The 21386-nt window shown below is 39.4% G+C and overlaps 1 protein-coding gene across 1 annotated transcript in view; it reads right to left on the bottom strand.

The window, feature by feature from the left end:
- The window catches only part of ATP8A2 (ATPase phospholipid transporting 8A2), a 240413-nt gene that overhangs the window by 104790 nt on the left and 114237 nt on the right, over nt 1-21386 (bottom strand). Inside the window, exons 26-27 of the mRNA XM_053456407.1 lie at nt 18200-18383; nt 14766-14876 (exon numbers count right to left, since the gene is read on the bottom strand). Of these exons, the coding sequence (XP_053312382.1) occupies nt 14766-14876; nt 18200-18383 (295 nt within the window). The remainder of the gene's footprint in view (nt 1-14765; nt 14877-18199; nt 18384-21386) is intronic.

The following is a 21386-nucleotide window of genomic DNA, read 5'->3' as shown; positions in this document are numbered from 1 at the left end:
TTTGGGTCACTCATCCACAAAAGCGTGTATATTTGCCCAGAATGGCATGACACAAGTATGCATGTTATTTCCATTTTACCTACGTTTCCAACAGGGATAGGCAAAGTGTCCATACAAGGACACCAATGTCCATGGCAAGGTTTGTGAAGGTCCATAGGACATCATTAAATTGTTACTCTAGCGTCTGTAACCCTTTCCATCCTTATGCAAATTCCTGATTGGAAGCCTTCTGAGATTTCTGTTTCATGGTTCACATAAGCAGATGCTTTTTGAGAATATAAAATCTTCTTTGGGTGTTTTTAAATGTCAAAGTAGCTCTAAAACACTCCTCCAATCCAGTTTCATTGATTGGACTCCAGGTTGGCTAACTCCTGACTCTAATTAGTGTTTGTTGAAATAAATTAGCCTAGGGGTTCACATACTTTTTCTGTGAATGTTCAAATGCTGTATTTAATATGGACAATACAATACACAATATAGTTAAACCAGATTGTGTTTGTTCATTATCGTAACTTAGATAAAGATCATATTTGAAGATATAAACATAAATACTGGTAAATTCCAAATGGTCTTGCCACTGTAGCTTTGAACAATAGTCGACCGCAGCCTTTAATAGTCAAATTTGTTCTGTGTTGTGGTTTTGCTATTAGTTCTCCTTGGTCTGGTGGCTAAGCTCCACCGCCGCAGCGGTTCACTAGAAAGCTTGTTTAGATACAATAACTTGTTTCCAAAGAGCCTACATCCCACAATATGTTTGATGGAAAACACAGCTTTCTTGGTTAGCAATACTTTATACTTTTTATGATTTCTTTTTTGTTAATCGTAAAAACACCTTAATGCTGGGGGTTATGGTACTCAAACGGCTCAGCATGATAGTGAAATAAAGGAACGTCGTTCGGAAGCAGGTGGAATCCATTTATATCGCTTATTGTAGTTTCTCTTCTCTTTTGTGACTTGCTCAGACTTACAAATTGAAAGCCTGCATGGAAAAATCACTTTGAAAAGTAGCTTTATGCAGGCACTGCTCTGAAATGTAATTTAATAAAGCAGTCTTTTTTTCTTTTTTTAAATTAATTTCCTATTAGACAAATCACTCATTTTTAAGAAAGTAAGATCCAGGCACGTCCATAGCAGATGCATAAAGCATTATTACAGTCATTCTGCTACAGAGAGGTTTTTTTTTTAACTTACTGTCTCTTATTAAACATAAAGATGAAGTTTAATTAAAAAATACCTCGGTCTTTAGTATTTAGCAATGGAGATGTGAAAAAAAAATCTTTTTTTGGTGATTTTTGTGACTATTATTTTCAAATTCTGTAATTTAATTAGGCCTTTCTTCTGTCGGATGCCAGCTAACTATTTTTTTAATGTTTCTGAAATTGGCTGACCAGGAATGTGCAAAGGTATAAGATAAACCATGCAATGAAAAAGAACTGTTTTTAAATAGGTTAAATGTTGTATAGAAAGTGTAAGTGGTATTATAAGCAGGTTAGGCAGCTGATGAAGTGCATCTGGTGCATCTGGAAGATGAATATGGTGATTTGCCTTATGCAATGACAGCAAAACACCTCTTTCCAAGTTAATATTGTAAAAAGCCGTATTAATGCCAATTGACCCGATATCTGGAGAAACCAAGAAATATAGGACCATTTATACCACAGGGAGTTTACAGATTCTGGTATGTGTGAGCTTGGCCCAGTAACACAGTGGCCGAAAACATGTGTAGCAGACAACAAACTCAATGTGCTATATCAGATTGTGTCCAAAATCCATTTAAAGAAAATAATTTCCATGGCCGAGTAGCTTCATGAAGGCCTCACATCACCAAGTACAATGCCAAGCGTAGGATCGAGACGTGTTAAGCACACCACCACTGGACTTATAAGTCGGGTAGGGCTGCAACTAACGATTATTTTAATAATCGATTAGTTGGCCGATTATTTTTTCAATTAATCGATTAATCGGATAAAAAAAATGAATGTAAATTTTTCATTTATTTAAAATAATTTACTAAACAAATGATGTTAAATACAAACAGCAGAATAAAAAAACTTTGATAAAATGCATTTCTTGTCTTTATTTCCCAACCAGCCCCCCAATATATGCACATTTGAGCCCAGGCTTGCTACGCTGCCTCCCAGACATGCCATGCTGCCCCCCCACATATGCCACGCTGCCTACCACAGCACTCCACGCTGCCTCCCACATCTGCCACTCCACGCTGCCTCCCACATCTGCCACTCCACGCTGCCTCCCACATATGCCACGCCATGCTGCCTCCCACATCTGCCACTCCACGCTGCCTCCCACATCTGCCACTCCACGCTGCCTCCCACATCTGCCACGCCGCCTCCCACATCTGCCACTCCACTCTACCCCCCACATGCCACTGTGCCTGATACGCCTTATACCCCCTGAAACACCACTCCATCCTCCCCAGACATGCCACCCTGCCCTCCCCACATATGCCACGCCATGCTGCCTCCCACATCTGCCACTCCACAATGCCTCCCACATATGCCACGCTGCCTCCCACATCTGCCACTCCACAATGCCTCCCACATATGCCACGCTGCCTCCCACATCTGCCACTCCACGCTGCCTCCCACATCTGCCACTGTGCCTGATACGCCTTATATCCCCTGATACCCCACTCCATCCTCCCCAGACATGCCACCCTGCCTCCCAGACATGCCACTTCTCTACCCCCAGATATGCCACTCTACCCCCAGATATGCCTTATACACCCTGATACACCACTCCGTCCTCCCCAGACATGCCACACTGCCCTCCCCACATATGCCTTATATACTGTATATGCCTTATACCCCCAGATGTCACTTCACTGCCCCCAGGATTTAGATTCCCCTAAATTAACCCTAAACTCCCCATTAACCATAACTGCCCCTAAATTAACCCTTAACACCCCCTTAACCACAGCATCCCCTAAATTAACCCTAAAGACCCCATCAACCACAGCATCCCCCAAATTAACACTAAACACACCATTAACCACAACTGCCTCAAATTAACCCCAAACACCCCATTAACCACAGCTGCTCCTAAATTAACCCTAAACACCCTATTAACATAACTGCCCCTAAATTAACCCTAAACACCCAATTAACCATAACTGCCCCTAAATTAACCCCCACCTCCCCTAACTTTCAGTAGCCCAAATATATATATATATATATATATTACATACATATATACATATATATATATATACATATACACATTATATATATATATATATATATATATATATATATATATATATATATATATATATATATATACATATACTTACAGTTAGATGAGTGTCACAGCCATGTGGTTCTGGCCTGGAGAAGGAAGGGGCGGGGCCAGTTGTCACAGTGATTACAGGGAGGGGGAGTAAGTAGGAGCTGCTGCTGTGAGACGGTGAGTCAGACTAAACGGATTATATAATGAGGGGGATTTTTCAGAGCGTTTGCTCTGAAAAAACCCTCATTTTATAATCGATAATAATCGATTCAACTAATCGATAATGAAATTCGTTGCCAACGAATTTCATTATCGATTATTATCGATTTTATCGATTAGTTGTTGCAGCCCTAAAGTCGGGCTTCCAGTTAAATGGAAATCGTAATGCTTCTGCATACCAAGACATTTTAGACAATGCGATGCTTCCAACTTTGTGGGAACAGTTTGGGGAAGGCCCTTTTCTATTCCAGCATGACTGTACCCCAGTGCACAAAGCAAGGTCCATAAAGACATGGTTGGATGAGTTTGGTGTTGAAGAACTTTCCTGGCCGAACAGAGCCCTGACCTCAACCCCCCATCGAACACCTTGGGGTGGAACTGGAATGAAGATAGAGAGCCAGGCCTTCTCGTCCAACATCAGTGCCTGATCTCACAAATGCTCTACTGGATGAAGGGGCAAAAATTCCCACAGAAACTCTCCAACATCTTGTGGAAAGTCTTCCCAGAAGAGTGGAAGCTGTTATAGTGTAGCTGCAAAAGGGGGGACCAACAACATATTAATGTCTTTGTATTTAAAACGCAATGTCATAAAAGTCCCTGTTGGTGTAATGGTCAGGTGTCCCAATACTTGTGCCATACAGTGTGTCTCATATCCAAAGCAACTTCTACTACTGGAGAGAGCACCGGGACATGACTCGTTCCGCCACGCAGCACACCAGACAGAAGGAAAAGGAGACTCGTGCAGATCAGACTTGAATGGCAGCTAGAGGCGCCGTCCAGAGCAAGGCATAGGGAAGCACCCCAGCTGAAATCACCACTGCAGCACGAAGCACCCACACAAACAAAGGGTTAAAAGGTTTGCTTCTCACTGTATTCATTATCAAAGGTCATTTAGTCACAGTATGTAAAATCTTGGCAGAGTTTCTGTGTTCTCTGCTGTCCATCAGGTCATACTGGAGATAACAGCACACAAAGCAAGAAAGATTCCTACTTAGTAGGGTTGTTCACACACAGGAAGTGACTGCGTAGGTTATGTGGTACAAATGGCACGGTACAAAATGGTTTATTGTCACAGAACAGATAAAGATCTGCAGACATACCATAAAAAGCTGCATGAGAATTTCCATCCCAATTTGCGTATGTAATGAAATCTGGCATTGATGGAGAGGATCAGATTTTAAGTGCAATGAAGCAGCTCACTCTTGGAGACTTCTGCCAGACAAAACATTTGCCGTTCCACCAGTTACAACAAGAAAAGGAACAATGTTGTTTTATTTGTAATATCGCAGGAGAAATATATACTATGTTATTTATAAGCAGGCATCGGAAATATTTTACCCTGAAAGATAGCTTCAAAAACCATGGGGATAAAAAAAATCTTTACAAATCCCTTCCCATAGTTGATGTTGCTGCCATGTTCTTCTCTTCCTGTTATTTATTGAACATTAAACACACTTACGTTCCTTCTTTTTAGTGCACAGACAAAACATTCTTTGATGAAAAGAACTTAAGACACAGAAGGCCACGGTTGTTTCAAGGACTTAATGATTGATTCTATTTTCTAATGAAAGTTACAAATTTAGAAACAAAAGAAAAAACTGCCTGTTAGCAATAATATATATATTATACACATATATATATATATATATATATATATATATATATATCATGCCTGGGTTCATCCTTTATCAACTATTAAACTTTTTTATTTCATATAATATTTTATTTTACCCATTTATCTCTTCGTTTGTTTATGACTTTTTTGTTTATTGATGATTTAATTCATTATAATCTAATTGAATGATGTACTGATTCTGTTCTATATTTACACATTTAGGGATTATACACTCGACAGATTGTATACACAGTTTATTCATTTTAATTGATTAATTCATAGAGGCATTTATAGAATTCTTTCACTTAATTGGTACCATCAATTACATTGTATGGCATTTAAACAACTACAATAATACCAGAAAACTTGGTCTGTGCAGGGGTGCCCTATCTAGGGTCTCCTCACACACAATTACTACTAACACACTGATCCAAGACTTGATGACCCTGTCTGGGAGCTACCAACCTAACCTCATGGCACTTTTATACATAAAGGACTCTGGAATAATGTGTAGACAATGCCTACAACTCGAGGGCTCTCTATCAAAGGCATGATCTATATTAATTATTAATAATCTCAAGATGTAAATGCACAGTCCACAATCTTACATAGAAACTATGATCTATCACATGCAACTTTCCATTAGTATCTCCATACGTCTATCAGATCACGAGAAAAGATACATACTCTTACAAATGGCAAACACAAATGTAATGGACTCTGGATGGTGCGGCTGTCCATTAAAGCAAGTGTTATCTATAAAGCAAGTGCTATCTATAAAGCATGGGACCTGGAAATAGAGCCGATCGCCTAGCTCTGTTCTCTGAAATAGCTGTGGTTAATTAGTGTATAGATGTGTCACATGATCTTCCTAAAACAGGCAACACACAATGTAGGAGCGCTTATTGCACAAACGCAACATACAATAGCCTTATACTTGTGGTGCTAGTGATATACTAATGTATATGTTTATTTAGATAATTATTTTCTCCCTTGTAAATACATGAGGGGTGTAATAAGAATCCCCTCTATTCGTTCAGCCTCTTTACCTGCCCCCCCCCCAGCTCTCAGGCTTGTAGGAGCTGTGTTTAGATTGGCTGCTTCAAGGATCCAAAACTGGTGTGAAAAACGGACAGGGAGAGGGAGATAATTTGTCGTTTTTTTCAGCTAAAGAATGTATATCAGAGTACTTACAATGTCCGCAACGACTGGCGCAAGTCTCATCATGATCAAGACACGGCCTGGTGACTCTGAAATAACGCCTATATGTTGTCTTCACATATAGCTATTGTTACTGGCATCCACATACTATACATTTTACATATATTCTTCATTTAGATCCATAAACTCTTTTAACACAAGCTGGCTAATCCTACTTATTTGTAAAGTGGAGAAATTGGGAAAATGTCAGATCTAATGGCCATGGCAAACATAGTTGAAGTCCATCAGTCATTACCCAGCTGCCCCAACTCACACAGAACCGCTATTCAGATGCATTTGATTCTGTAATTGTTGGCTTCATGTAATTCCCAGCCTTTTTAGGAGCTAAAATTACACCGCGCCAGAAGAGAGCTAACAGGGATCAATGGGAGAAATGGAGAACGTGTGCCCATACTGGGCTTGTGGACACGTTTAATACAACCAGTGGCACTGCAAGGCAAGAAACGGGCAGCAGCTGTGGAGGGAAGTGATCGCTTTTAAGTAAAACACCAGCTGATTTTACCATTTTAGCTATATTTTAGCCCTAAAACAGATCATGCAGGAGCATACGCACTATAATGCATCTGCAATAATCACCCGAGCTACCCTATTTCTAAAAAGCTAAAGTCATAATCAGATACTAGATAGGTATTTAGAGCATCAGAAAGCTTTCCAGATTATATTTCCCTGCTGTTAGAAGCTAGGTTGGTACCTGTCATATTTGACGTGGAAAATGCACACTATGCTGAGTCCCGCAATAAACGTCTTGATGCAGCCATTTTTAAACGCCGGTGCATTTTTATGTGTTACTTGATAGTCTAAAGCAACACGATACCATAGTGGAATCCTTTCAGGATGTAACACGCTTCAAAGGCAATGCTAGGGATTTACAAATTCTTCCTCCAGATCTGACACATTTCATCCAGTTATATACATTAACTGCTCAGATGGCATGTTATATGTCAGAGTCTTATTTCTGTTCACTTCATCAAATCAGGACCTATTCCACTATAGGAAGAAGTAAGATTAAACTGCTAACCCAGTGCGACTGTCATTATATTTTGCTTTGTATTAAAGATGGAAAAGCTGGAAAAGAATTATTTGCTGTAATATTTTACCCAGAGCAGAACCACAGGCCAAGGAGCAGGAATATCTACGTTCTACCCTTACTTCTGTCTATCAAGGGTGGTCAGCTAAGCAGTTTACCCCTGGCATAAACTCATACTTCACCGGGACTGTTTAATGTGACTTTGTAACCAATTGCTCTCTATTTATGGAATTGAATGGCAAATTTAAAATAAGAATTCATGTTATTTATATTGTTTAATACCGTGCCCATACAATTTTAATACATCTGCACACAGAATTTCCAGGGTTGGTCCCGTTTACTGATGCAGTAACCTTTGGCGCTGCCCAAGGCAAGTGCCGCCTGCCACCCCCTCTGCGCCGATATCCTTAATTCTGGGCCATCCCACTTCGTGACTCAGTGTTATGCAGAGTAGCTGCGGCCCACCCCTACCGTAAACCCAGTCAGCCTAGGCCAGGTACCAATACTGCACTCACTATGCTCTCTGCATTTTTAACCCCTTTCGGGACACAGGGCTTTACCACCTAAGGGTCTGGGTGTTTTTTGCCATTTTTATTATATATTTTTTCACCCATGATTCCCCCTTTTCCATGTTTGTTGTGCCCACACAAATTATATACTTTTTAGGGTAGATAGGGCTTCCTCTTTATACCACTTTATTGCATAGTCTGCCATTTAATATAAAAAGGGTTATGTTTATAAAAATTTTTAAGGTATATTTGCAATTACAGCAGCATGAGGTGTTTGGGCATCTATTTTATTTGTTTGTAATTTTTTTTTTACATTTTTAAAATGTATTATTATTGTCATTATTATTTTATTATCATTAATCTTATTATTATTTTTACTGTAGATCCCTCAGAGATCTATTTTGGAACTGGCCAGTACACCTTATGATGTTATGGTGACATCACTGGAGTCTATTATTTTTATTTTTCATTTTGATCCCACTGCTTCTGATCACTCCAGGGCTCCACTGCTCTGCATTGCTGATTGCAGCACCCATTATCATTCTGCAGGGGGAGCTGTTACTGTTACATACTGTCATCAAGAGCACGTTTTAAAGAATGTGTATCAAGAAGGGGTTAACCAAGGACTTGCACTGCACACTCTTGTCTCAATACATGAGACAAGGTTACAAAGGTTACAAAGACAGTTAAAAACACAAAATCTATTGGGTACTAATTTACAGGAATTACAGTTCTATTTGTAGTTGGATGGCTTGTCCGTTTACCATCAAGGCAACAAAAACCAAGATATTCACGAAGCATTCAGGCACAGATCAGCGCTACCAAATCAGGAGGTCTCTCTCCATTCATACAGAACCAAATGATTTGCTTCCTTAGTTATGAACTGTATTTTACTGCCCCCCTCCCATTAATTACTAGATGCAAGTGAGCAAACATAGAGTGTGTGTGAACTCCTGGACTGGATTATCCCCCTGCTGTATGTCATATACACCCTCCATCACCATCCAATGCATTTTGTCAACGACTCCATGTTTTTACTGCATCACAGATACATAACACTGGCTAAAAGTCAGTTATTTTTGTCTATTCCTTTAAAGGGTTAACTCCACTGACAACTGCAATTGAAAATTGTGCTATGTGCGTTAATATAAGTAGGACCTTAAAGTAGATCTCCAATTCTCATGAACTCAACCGCAAGTTACAAATGTTAACCTTATAAACTTGGGGATGGGGAAAGGCGCAAATCTATTTGCAAGGGAGACGCCATAAATATTTAAAGGGACCATGGAGCTAGGATATGAATAAAAAAAAAAACTGCTATAATGCTAGCATTTGCGTTATAATAATGAAACATAAATTTATTGTAACCTATCGGCACAGCATGAGTTAAATGTAACACTTTTACCGGCACAAAAGGGGCAAAATGCTGTTCCCAAGAATTTGCATTGAGCTCCCCACTTTATTATGCATATGAAATGCAAATTACTTTGGGAGACATTCCATCGCAGGCGCAGGGGATGAAGATAGCGGATTTAAAGCCATTCAAACTTAATGAAGTGAGATATCACTCCGTGGCTTCCAGTTGGATAAATGTTCACGCTAATCTTTTTTTTCTCATTAAGAATAAACTCTAATGAGGGCACCGAGGTATTTGGGAGGCAATCAGGGGGACAAATGAACACTGTTAGAAATTGTTTAGCTCAGCTTATGACAACCACACTTCTGAAATTCAGGTAGAAAGGTTTTCCTACAATAAGGCACCTAAATAAGATGCAGTCAGTATATACGGGGGGCACTGAAAATAGCAATTATGTTGAATAGCTATGGAATTAATTGGATTTCATCTGATTCATACTATGGGGAAACTAGTTAAGTTTATTCCAAGAGAACTAACAAAGAAAATAAATTTCAATCAAGTAATGTAAGCTGCCCAAAGTGACCTCTACTCATCTGAACTGATCCATAATATGAACGGATAGTCCAAGAGTTCCATTGGTAGAGTTATATATACTCTATCCATGAGCTTACAGGACTTAGAGGACAAGGAATCCTTCCAAGATGAAGTCACGTAAGCCAAAGGTCAGTGTGAGCGGCACAGGTACTTAGACAAAAGAGAAGCCAGCAGATAAGACCAAACAAAAAGTCACACACCAGAATAAAATAATTAGGACAGGAAGAATAACAAGTCAAGGAGTATTCCAGTGACTCTGGAGCACAGAGACAGCCTGGTCTTTCATGGGCCAAGAGAACAGGACGCCAGAGTTTAGACTGTTTAAGTAGACGTCACATCAAATTTTTGTAATGTGTACTTTCACGTTTTTGCGACAGTTAAAGAAAAATAAAACTGTGGGAACAGACCCTTAGTGATCTATAATTGTAGCTCGCTGTTACACCAAATAAGCACAGACCTAAAAATGTAAAGAAGCAGACATTTTAAAGCACTATAGTACAATCCTTGATTTTACATGCAGAGCTCACATAAATTGTACACGGCTTCTCCTCTTCATTGTATCAGAATGTCTGCCTACTACTTAGACTAGACCAATACCTGATGGTGTCTGCTTTTATGTCACATGAGAATTAAGTGATCACATGATTAAATGATTAGGAATTATATTTCTAATGCTGCATTTTAATATAAAAGTATTACATTTAGCAGAGTAGGTGGAACGGCTCCTTTAACAGTATTTTTCGGGGAGCCTAGTCCCGTCTATTAATGCAGTAGGGATGCGTGTGTTACCCAATTGGACAAGTGAAGTCTGATTACATTTCAACTGCTTCAAAAGAGAATAAACAATTTTGAAAATGGACCGGGGATAATAATGTATATATTATACACACATTGGTTTGGTAAATAATTAAAACTTTGGTTGAGGTGGGTGTGATATTTAAAGTAAAACGTGTTCTATGTTGACTCTATGTTGTCGTCTGTCAAAGCCGATTGTGTTTTTTTTTCCAGAACCAGTAAGACTTTGTAGGACTGACATGGGTGGTCTTCAAAGAATGGCGCTAGAAGCATATTGTAGTGTGTAGCGGCCAGACCACTTATTTGTTTTTCTACTAGTACTAGTGTTTGTAGACATACACAGCACCCCTCTTATTTATATTAAGTGGGATGCATATTTATTTTCATACAAAATGCTAGACAACTAAAACTAGGAAATCACCAAATCTGGCTTAATCAATTTTTTCCTTAAAAGACAGTTATACAAGGGAGTTGAATATGCTTATGTTACCTTCACATATGAAGACATTTGCTATTTACAGCAAAGGTTTTGTTCCAATGGAAAAAAACCAAGACATTTAAACCTACAGAAACCATTGCTGGCAGGTAGAATTATATTACGCAACGGCAGAATTAGAAATAAAGGTTACATAGCAGCTCTATGAGTATCCCTTGTAAATGTCTTATATTTACCTCTATGCCGTACTACATGGGTTGACACTTGATGACAAATACACGCATGCAATAAAAAAACAGAAATAAATTAACCATGAATATATCACAGATTTTTTTGGGTTGGTTACTCAAGGGCAAACGGCTTTAGGCGATCGGTTACTAGAATGATATGAGTACCCTACCGGCTTTCCATTTCTGGACACAAAACTAATGGGAAATGACAGCGTAATCATGTGATGTACAGTTTTCCAGACTAAAGCTTTCTTGGGGAAAAAAGTGCAAAATAGAAATAATTTTCATGGAAAAAGCCAATGTTGGTTATGTTACAATATGAATACTGTATACTAACTGACTCAATGTGTTTTTACTCTAGCTCACATGGAACATCTATATTTGAGCTTTCACTTTCAATCTGCTCTCAGGGTTTCCAGGGATTGGACTAACCCCCAAATAATGTGCACTTTAACGCTCTGAAACAGAGCAGTATCCTCTGAGCTAGCGGCGAGCTACATGATCTATCGCGTTTGTGGGAGCCAAAGAGAACTTCATGCTGGCAACATGCCGGACACATACTGTGACTAGAATACATTTGTGATTATTTTTTTTTCAAACGCTGGAACAATGCAGACCCAGAATGGATAGCTTTACACGGAATCCCTTTGCTCGCAGGCTCTATCCAGTTTCCTATACAGTATGTATAGATGGGCTGTATACTAGAGCATCTACTCCGAGACTGGCCAAAGGGACACAGCAAAAATGCCAGAAAGCATTATTACTAAAATAAACCGAGTGTCAATGAGTTAGAATAAGCTGTAATAGACAAAATCATAAACAAAATCATTTTGAAAACGTGTCACACTTCACATCTAATAATGTGACTTGTATTAATCCTAGAAGTATTAGTATAAGGATAAATTTCCCAATCTCTGCTCCTTGATCACTCTCCTTCCCACTTCATATGGAAGCCAGAGGGACAGTCACAAGATGGAGGCCGGATTCCCAGTACGTAGGCAGGATTGGACATGGAGTGTACATGGCTGTAATGCAAATCATATCAGAAGCCACTGGGTTTTTCCGATAAAAATAGCTCCATCTGGAAAGATGAATTTTAGCCTACAGTGTAAACAGACTTAACGTAATGATAGTGGGGACCTGGGTGGGCCTTCCGCTGGAGACCAGTCCTATCTGTGACCAGCAGCCATTTCTGTGACTGAAAGTGAACGCATCCTGACAATAGGTTTCTATAATGTTTACCCATAAAGCACTACATGGGGTGTCAAGATCTCAACCTCACTCTTACTCGCAAGCACACATGCTCAATTGAAATTTAAACGAAGACTCCGTCCTTGGCTAGGGAAGAGTTTGGTGTTCTTCCTCATTTTTACCATTAATAATTACTTCATATAGTGATATTTAAACTACGGCCCAAGGGACAGCTGCCATAGGTCTCTAAGGTAAGCCACCCATTTTGTCCCCTGGTAAAGACGGCCCTGAGTCTTAATATGATACTGTTTTGTTTAAAAAATATTTACAAAGCATAAAATCTAGAACGCCTCTCAACAGAGAAATGTCATTCTAAGGGAATGAATGAGGTTCATGCAGTTCTAAAACCAATAACAAAAGTGGGCTCAGTTTATTTTTCTACTACAGATTCAACAAAGTAGTGATCCGATGTTTGCCGTGGAAGTATCGTGCTTCCTGTTTTAAGAACATCTGCTGCGATAATATATTAGTATTAGGTCCCCAGGCAGCCTCTGAGTTAGGCCAGACCTACCTTAGGTTTTCCGAAAAGTAAACCCGGTTTAAAAAAAATAAAATTCCACCTCATGTATTTCTGTAATATATTCATAATAACGATTACAATGAGCGTGACACAAGTTATTCCCTGGCAGGGAGAATTAGCTACAATGTTCCCAGGTATGTGCACAACATTGACCATCATTCACTTATTTCCTTCTCTATCACCCTAATAATATTCACATGCAGTAAAACATAGCTTCTATTACATATTTCACATATTGTCAATAAAAATATTTTTTTGGCATATGATATGGCTTGCCACTGAATATACTGTATATTATTCACACTTTCTTTTTTCATTTGTGTCGTGTAACATCACACTCAATGCCTTTCTTCGGATGAAGGCATTACATATGATTATACACGTCTTGTATGTACATTCAAACAATGCGAGACCTCTAATGGAGCTCAGCTAGTAGCTGATAGCAGTTTCAGCAGTCTCTTTGAGAGTAGGCTAGAGGGTCACCATGTCTGAGATACATGGTTGGCCTCCTACATCCACTTTGCTAATTAAGTATTTAACACTGCCAGGGAAATAATAACTGGGGGCAAAAGCCTCGATCAGTGGACAATTCATAACCGTGGGGACATCTGTTGACCCTAGTTATTGTTCCTTATTGTTCCCCAGTTATCTGCTCGTTGATGATTGCTTCATGTAGCTTTAAAGGAACGTCACTTAATGTCATCTGTGACACTCACAAACAGACCTGCTTCATGACCCAAAAGCATCTCTTTTCCCCAAAATATTGCCAATATCATTACATTTATTGGAAATTAAAACTGCAAGCTATATGTGGTTCTGATAAATGAGTTTAGTGATGCTAAAAGCTGCGAAGGCAATGTTTTCCTTTAAGTGTATATCTCCACACACATGATCAGAGGTTTTTAGCTGGCATTAGACCTTTTCGCGTCAGCAGCGGTGAGCAGAGCCAAGTCATAAGCTTTATCAACAGACTAGAGAAGAGGCAAAATGTTCCGATCCGTCTTAGAGAAGCCCTTTGACATAAATGGATTAAAAGCATTTTTAGCAGAAACTGCTTAGATAAGCAGCATGGGCCGGATCGTGCATGGATCTGGATTCTTCCTTAAAGCTTTTAGGGGATTTTTCTTTTTTTTTTAAACAGAACTATCATTCACCTCTGTAATCCCTGATGGTTCATGGAGAAGATATCACTGACCTCCTGTGACCCTTTCAGCCACGGAAGGTCACCTGTATCATTTCTCCAGTGATATACATATCAAAGCAGTACCCTCTCACATGCTGTATTTAGTAGCTGTAAACTGTGCCATTGGATTAAAACATGGATTTAGCCTGTGTGAGGATTGAAAGCATAGCTGCGCAGCGTTATACTAGCCAAAATCTAGCCATGTAAAACTGCCCTTTGAAGTCTGAAACATAAAGAGCTGGGAAAGTCTCTTACATGTACTTAGGGTCTTGGAACATGTGCCTCCCCAATATTATGGCAGCTGTCCCTCTGCACTTAATGGATTTTGCGCTTGGTGCATTATGTCGGAGAGCGTCTGCGGACGCGGTAAACCGAGCCGTGTACAGAGGCGGGCGCATGAATGATGTTTGTGCAGCTCGCTACTTGATAAATGTCCGTGTCATTACGGTCTGTTGTATTTGGCTTGCGTAATGGCCAAACAACGGATATGCCATTTGACCCGGCAAACAATGTCAATGTGCTGGCTGGCAACTGAGCTTTGCTCTTTAATTCATCTTACCTCAATGATGTATAGGACCACATTCTTGTAGAAACAGTATAGGATGCATTTAGTCACGCGGTTGTAGCTCCATGCGCCGTGAACAAGTAAAAGTTTCTCCAAGTAGGAAAACTGTAAGGATATGAAATTATGTTAAATCAGACATTAAAAAAAACAAACAAATTACAGCAATTCTTTATAAGCGGCATGGAATGACGGCAGCACTAAACTAAGGTCATTATTAATATTTTTGATTATCAATAAAGATAATACCAGCAATGATTTACATTATAATTACTATTTAAAAAAAACATTTAAATATATTCACTTTTATGTTTTTCAAAACATATTGTAGATTTTGCTTTACACCAACAGGAACTTTTATGACATTGTGTTCTAAATAAATAGACAGTAATATGTAGTTGGTTCCCCCTTTGCAGCTATAACAACTTCTGGGAACTGTTCCCACAAAGTTGGAAGCATTGTCCAAAATGTCTTGGTATGTCCGCTTCAGCACAAACTTGGTGGGGACAGTTTGGGGAAGGCAATTTTTCTAGTCCAGCATGACTGTGCCCCAGTGCACAAAGAAAGAGCCATACAGACATGGTAGGATGAGTTTGTTGTGGAAGAACTTGACTGGCCGCACAGACCCCTGACCTGAACCCCATCAGACACCTTTGGGATGAACTGGAATGGAGGTTGTGAGCCGGGCGTCTCATCCAACATCAGTACCTGACCTTACAAATGCTCTACTGGACGAATGGGCAAACGTTCCCACAGAAACACTCCAAGATCTTATGGAAAGCCTTCCCACAAGAGTGGAAGCCGTTATAGCTGTAAAGGGAGGACCAACTACATATTAATGTTTATGTATTTAGAATGCAATGTCATCAAAGTCCCTGTTGGTGTAATGGTCAGGTGTCCCAATACTTTTGTCCATATACTGTATGTGCACTAACAAATAAAAACTTTCCAAGAACAACCTACACATCTTCACACTTGCTGAAGTACAGCTATACAACAGAAAAAAACCCACCATCTGGCGTATAGGTATTCAAAATCTTACTCCTAATTTAAAGCCATTTACCAACTTTGACAAATTGCTTTAATAAAAATGTAAGGATTTGGAGGAGTTACTCAAGGACAGTGTTCTGTTTGCTAAGCGATCCTCTTTCAAGGGCTTTTACATGGCTTATAACATAGATAATTCTCACCCCCAAAAAAATATTTTGCTTCTCAAGCACTTTTATAAAATATGAGTATGATTAGGCCTCCCAAGGAGCTAGCGCTGGGTCATAAATCACCTGCATCGTTTGAGCCGTCATACAAGTTCTCAGAATTGAGGATATATCTGTGTTGTATGTGAAATCACACTGTAATGTGTTATGAATCACTGAATACTTGCTAGGTTTATGGCCCTTGGTGGCTGGAGCTGATATACAAAACAAAATAATGGCGCTATATAAAACAATAAATAATAATAATAATGAAATAATAATGGCATTTTAAAATTTCCTGCATTTAGCAACGTAGGGTATATTTTCCTATTGAACGTGTCTCCTAGGCACACCTGGGAGCTTCCCAGAGTAGGTTACAATCAGCTCTCCCAATGTTGGGAGAAAAGCTTCATGAAGGGGAGGAGTTAGCCAAATATAGGGGCAGAGTTAACCCTGAACAGCCTTTTATGGGTGGGGACTGGGCGTGGCCAATTACCACTCCAGCTGGTCTGGAGACCCTAGGTCACACCTGGAGTATGTTTATAACCCACCTGTCACACAATACTGGCTAACCCAGTGCTCACCATGTTATTTGTGTTAGTGTAGTAGGGGAATTTCTAATTGGGGTACAGAGGGTCTTGGGTAGGAAATGGTTCCATTTTGTTTTAGAAAAAAGTTGAGAACCTCTGGCCTTCTTGCCATCCCAGGATATTCTTTTGCAGAACACTGACTATAGTAAAGCTCAGGTAAAGGGAAGGAATAAGGGGTCCTTATCTAAAGGTATTGGTCGACATTAATTGCACACTTTAAGGGCTAGACATGCAACCCTTAGCAGACAATTTGTCATGTTTTTCCTTCATATGAATGTCTACACATAAAAAATACAGAGGCTTTTAAGATTTTTTAGAGTTTCAGTTCAACAACATATCAGTGTCTAATTTTGTGTAACATGTTGCTGGTAAAAATCATTCTTGGGGGGGGGGCTTACATATTTTAAAAAATTCCAAGAGGAGCTTGGGTATTTTGCAGTACTATAAATTATACTTTTATAATGGTATTTAGTTACAAAAGTGTTGCAGTGTCTACAGAGTAGGTGGAACAGCACCTTTAATAATGTGTTGATATAGGAATTGGGGACATCTATCACGATGGAACTTGTTTTGTTAAACTTTTTGTTAGCCCACACCAATGTGGGGGTCTATATATATTAACACATGGGTAGCACCTTCTCTAGTGTCTGCTGGAAGGCATCGCCGTACTGAATGAAGACAAATAACAGGTGATTTACAGCACATCTTGCTTTCATACGTTGCATGTTCAAAGATCTTGTGGAAAAAATGTATAGCCAACTCCGAATGCGCTGTGACTGGAGTTGAAAAGTGTATTTTATAAATCAATCAGTAAAGTGAAAATGTCTTGAAATCTTAAATTACATGTCTACAGCATATGGCAACAGCATTACACAGGGATGAATTGCTCATGCGAGGGTAACAAGAGGCCACCATGTCAACAACACTACATTATAGGAAGGTGACAAATCCCTTCTCATTGCTATAAGTAGCGGGTGCCCTAATACTTATGGATGTTACATGGCTTCTAGTAACACGACAGATAACACAGCTTTATAATAGAGTATGTGTTGTCATGTAGAAGGTAATATATATTTCTTTTTAATGACTAAACTAGGGACAAGAGAACAATACCGCTAAGAACACATGCACATCTATGGACATAAAGGAAAGAAGTGTGTATCTCTATCTATCTATCTATCTATCTATCTATCTATCTATCTATCTATCTATCTATCACCAGGGAGGTAGACAGGTATTCAAACAAGAATCTTGCATAAAACACCTGGGATTCACAAAATAAAAACAGACTCTGTGAAATGAATCGACTCTTTGGGACCTATAAATCTTCTTGACAAAAGCAGACAACAATCTAGCAAAGGGCTATAGATCATGCTTTGTGGACTATTTAGACACAAATGTCCTTAGCAGCGCCTTTTCCACAGTAATTTTATTATACTACACATGGTGGAAACAAATAGTAAGAAATATTTCTTGATGTCCAGATTAAAAAAATAACTAGATTGCACACGGTGTTGTTTTTTCATGGTGGTGTCAAAGAAGACATCCAGACATGATGGTTTGGTTGGCTTCAAAGCATGGATTGTGGTACCATGTAGGTTATACTTCTGTCGACAAGCTAGAACAGCTGTAGTTTTGTGCTCCTGACCTGCGCGATGGCGTAATCGGAGGAGTTGGTAGCTTGCATGCCCTCGTTCCCACTAATCCCAACTCCAACGTGTGCGGTCTGGATCATTCCAACATCGTTGGCACCATCTCCAATAGCCAGTGTGATGGCATTCACGTGTTTCTTTACCATGTCTACAATTTCAGATTTCTGCAGCGGAGACACTCTGTAATATAGAGGAGAAAATATCAGTCAGCTACTGTGAATTTACAGATTATACAAGTCTGTCCAACGTGACAGCTGTAAACCAGATTTAGACCAATGCTCGGTGCAGTTCTTGGAAACCGCCCCAGTTCAATACTTAATGTGTACTGCAGATGTCAAACAATGTGTTTAAATAACTCTTCTATGAAATTATTCTTCACTGTGAGGATCTCCTAGCTTTTGCTTCATTGTAAGCATTTTGTATCCTGGTTTTCAACTCGAGTGACATCCAAAACCAACTTGAGCCTCATATAATGCAATGTGAGAGGATCATCTGTTTTAACTCTGTGCTCTTACTGACAGGAGATCAATGTTTTTCTATTGCGAATCAAGTATGACATACCTAAAAATGGACCTCGCTTTACATTAAAGACACTTAAATATGAAAATGAACACGTTGTGTAGCTCAGCATATTTACAGTTACTGTACCCGTCTCTTTTGCTTATAACATAATATTTTCCAGAATGTCACCTGTTCCCCCTGATTAGTTGCTAATTCTGTATGAAATATCTGGCAGCCGACCACATGAGCTGCAGGGGCAAATGCATAAGAGGGGATTCTGCAGAAGTGAGTATGATGGATGGAGTGTCCCTCTTAAGATTAAGATCCTCCATGGTTTTTATCAGGGCGGACTAATAGGATCTGTTCACTTTATTCTTTGATAACCAATTTAAAACAAAGCTGCGGCCAATATGATTTAACCAATTGATGTACTGAAAACTTGCATCATAAATTCAAACTATGGATTACAATGCATTATATATATATATATAAATCCCATTTGGTCCATCCGGTCTGCCCAACCAATATATGTAGGGGGGGGAAAACAATTGACAGATGTAGCATAATAGATGAACAGAATTTTTTCTGTATGTTGAAGGTACCCTTTTCTTAGAAAAACTGTAGTCTGATTAAAATGCATTAAATGATGTAGCATGCTGTTCTTTTAAAGGTTAGATTTACAACCTGGTTTGAATCAGTTACATCGCTTAACAACTATTAAGCATTAATAACTCACAGCCAGAGGCTGATTAACTGTTTAATTACAGAAGTCCCTGTGGCACTTTTAAACTTTGATATAGTAACATCCAACCTATTTCCCATTACCGTCACGTTATACAGGAAAAGCATTCTGATCTTTGATATATGCATTTAGTCTGAAAAAGCCTCTTTCCTCCTATAATGTTAGCATTGTGGAGCCGGATAGTATCCTCCTAGATTAGATGTTTCTATCATCTTCCACCTAAACAAGAGACTTCGAGGCCCTAAAGCTTATGTGATCTTATATCTTTTTTTCTCTCTAATTTGGACCAATAAATGGTATCAGCTTCTACTAAAGACTCCATTTTCTTGTGGGTTAATATGGTGTGACAGAAAGCAGGGGATGATAATGGAGGGAGTGTACTTATCCCCTTATATTTTGCAGGGTGGTTACCCACAATAGTTTCTACTAGCCCCAGGGAGATGTATTGTTAAGAATGTAATTGCTGATGTCTGTTATTTGTGTATTTTGGGTCCCTGGGGTGGAGCATTTGGAGAGTAGGGCGGGCCAGTGCGCCACTCCACATTTTGTGAGCAGCCGAAGACCAGCAGGTGGGAATCCAGTCCGGAGATTCACAGAAACTCTCCTAGTACTCACCTGGTTCCACTAATTAATGGGAGAGGCAGTAAAGTAGCCTCCTGATCTGAGAGCAAGAGAGAGATCATTTGGCTCCCTGAGTGAGAGGGAGCGAGCTGCTAAGCTACTGAGTGCTGCCAATATTATATACTATTTGTTATTTTGTTTGTTGGAACGGATAAGCCGTCCAACTGCAGCTAGGCTGGAGAACTGTGTATTAGTTAGTGCTCACGAGAGCAAGGCTTTTTGTTTGATTTATTTATTTTCTGTAATGCCTGTGATGACAAAATAAAAACAGGCCCAGCCTTTTATTTTACCCTCCTCGTGTCTGAGCCGTCTCTGCAGCCTGGAGGACTGTGTGTGAGTAAAGATTCCCAGACAGAGTACCAAGTGAAGGGGTATTGTGTCACAATGGTTACATCCATTTTTCTGGGTTTTGTAAATAGCATAAAAGTTTGTCCCGGCACGTCCTTTATGCTTACACACATAGACAAAGGGGAACGGGAAACAACGAAACAAAAGCCTTTTATATTTACCCTAAGAGAGTCATAACTGGTTTCTAGAAAGCACCTAAAATATTTCTAGTTTTCAGATTAATTATCCACTAAAACAGCCATATTTGTATATTACTTTTCATTATATCCAACACTATGTTTTAAAAATGGGATGAAACATGTAAAGATTGGCCCCATGGGACTGACTTGAATAAACCCATCTCTGCATCTGGCAAGTAAAAAGAAACTACCTGGAGCGTGATACAAAAGGAAGGAATGCTTTCCATCTGACGTAACTTCTCCCTGCATTTAGAGTGTGAAAAAAACCCATATTGGAGAATATGGAAAATTCACACCGCAGGACTCCCAAAATGCATGAACACAGGTGCAGAGCCAGCAAATACTCCATCAAAACCAGGCTTTACCAAATTGACGGAGTTACAGAAATAATAATCCCTGCGCATCTAAAATGAAAATGTCACCAGTCATTTTTCATCTGGAATACATAATACATTTCTGTAGACTGGCTGGGGCGCACCCGGGGCTGAGACAGGCTTTGCTGGCAATTCAGACTATAAAAAAAGGCAATGTACTGATGACCAAACCAGAAATACACAATAATGTGGAATCTGACTTATTAATATCCTTTATTGGAGTCTGTTTTGTTTTAAATGAAACTAAAAATCTAAATCTACTCGAAGGGGGAATTTAGTAAATGAGAGTTCTACAGCCCCTCCATCTCATCCTTATTACCATCATATAAAAGGCGTTAAGGTACGCAATGTTTGAACTTTACTGCGGCACTCTGTTAGTTACAATTGAAGTAGTTATATTGCGCCCAGGTCCGGACTG

Source organism: Spea bombifrons, chromosome 2, assembly GCF_027358695.1.
Source record: "Spea bombifrons isolate aSpeBom1 chromosome 2, aSpeBom1.2.pri, whole genome shotgun sequence".
In the NCBI taxonomy this organism is placed as follows: domain Eukaryota; kingdom Metazoa; phylum Chordata; class Amphibia; order Anura; family Pelobatidae; genus Spea; species Spea bombifrons.
Note: the sequence above shows the minus strand (reverse complement) of the source record. Positions and strands in the feature narration are given on the sequence as shown.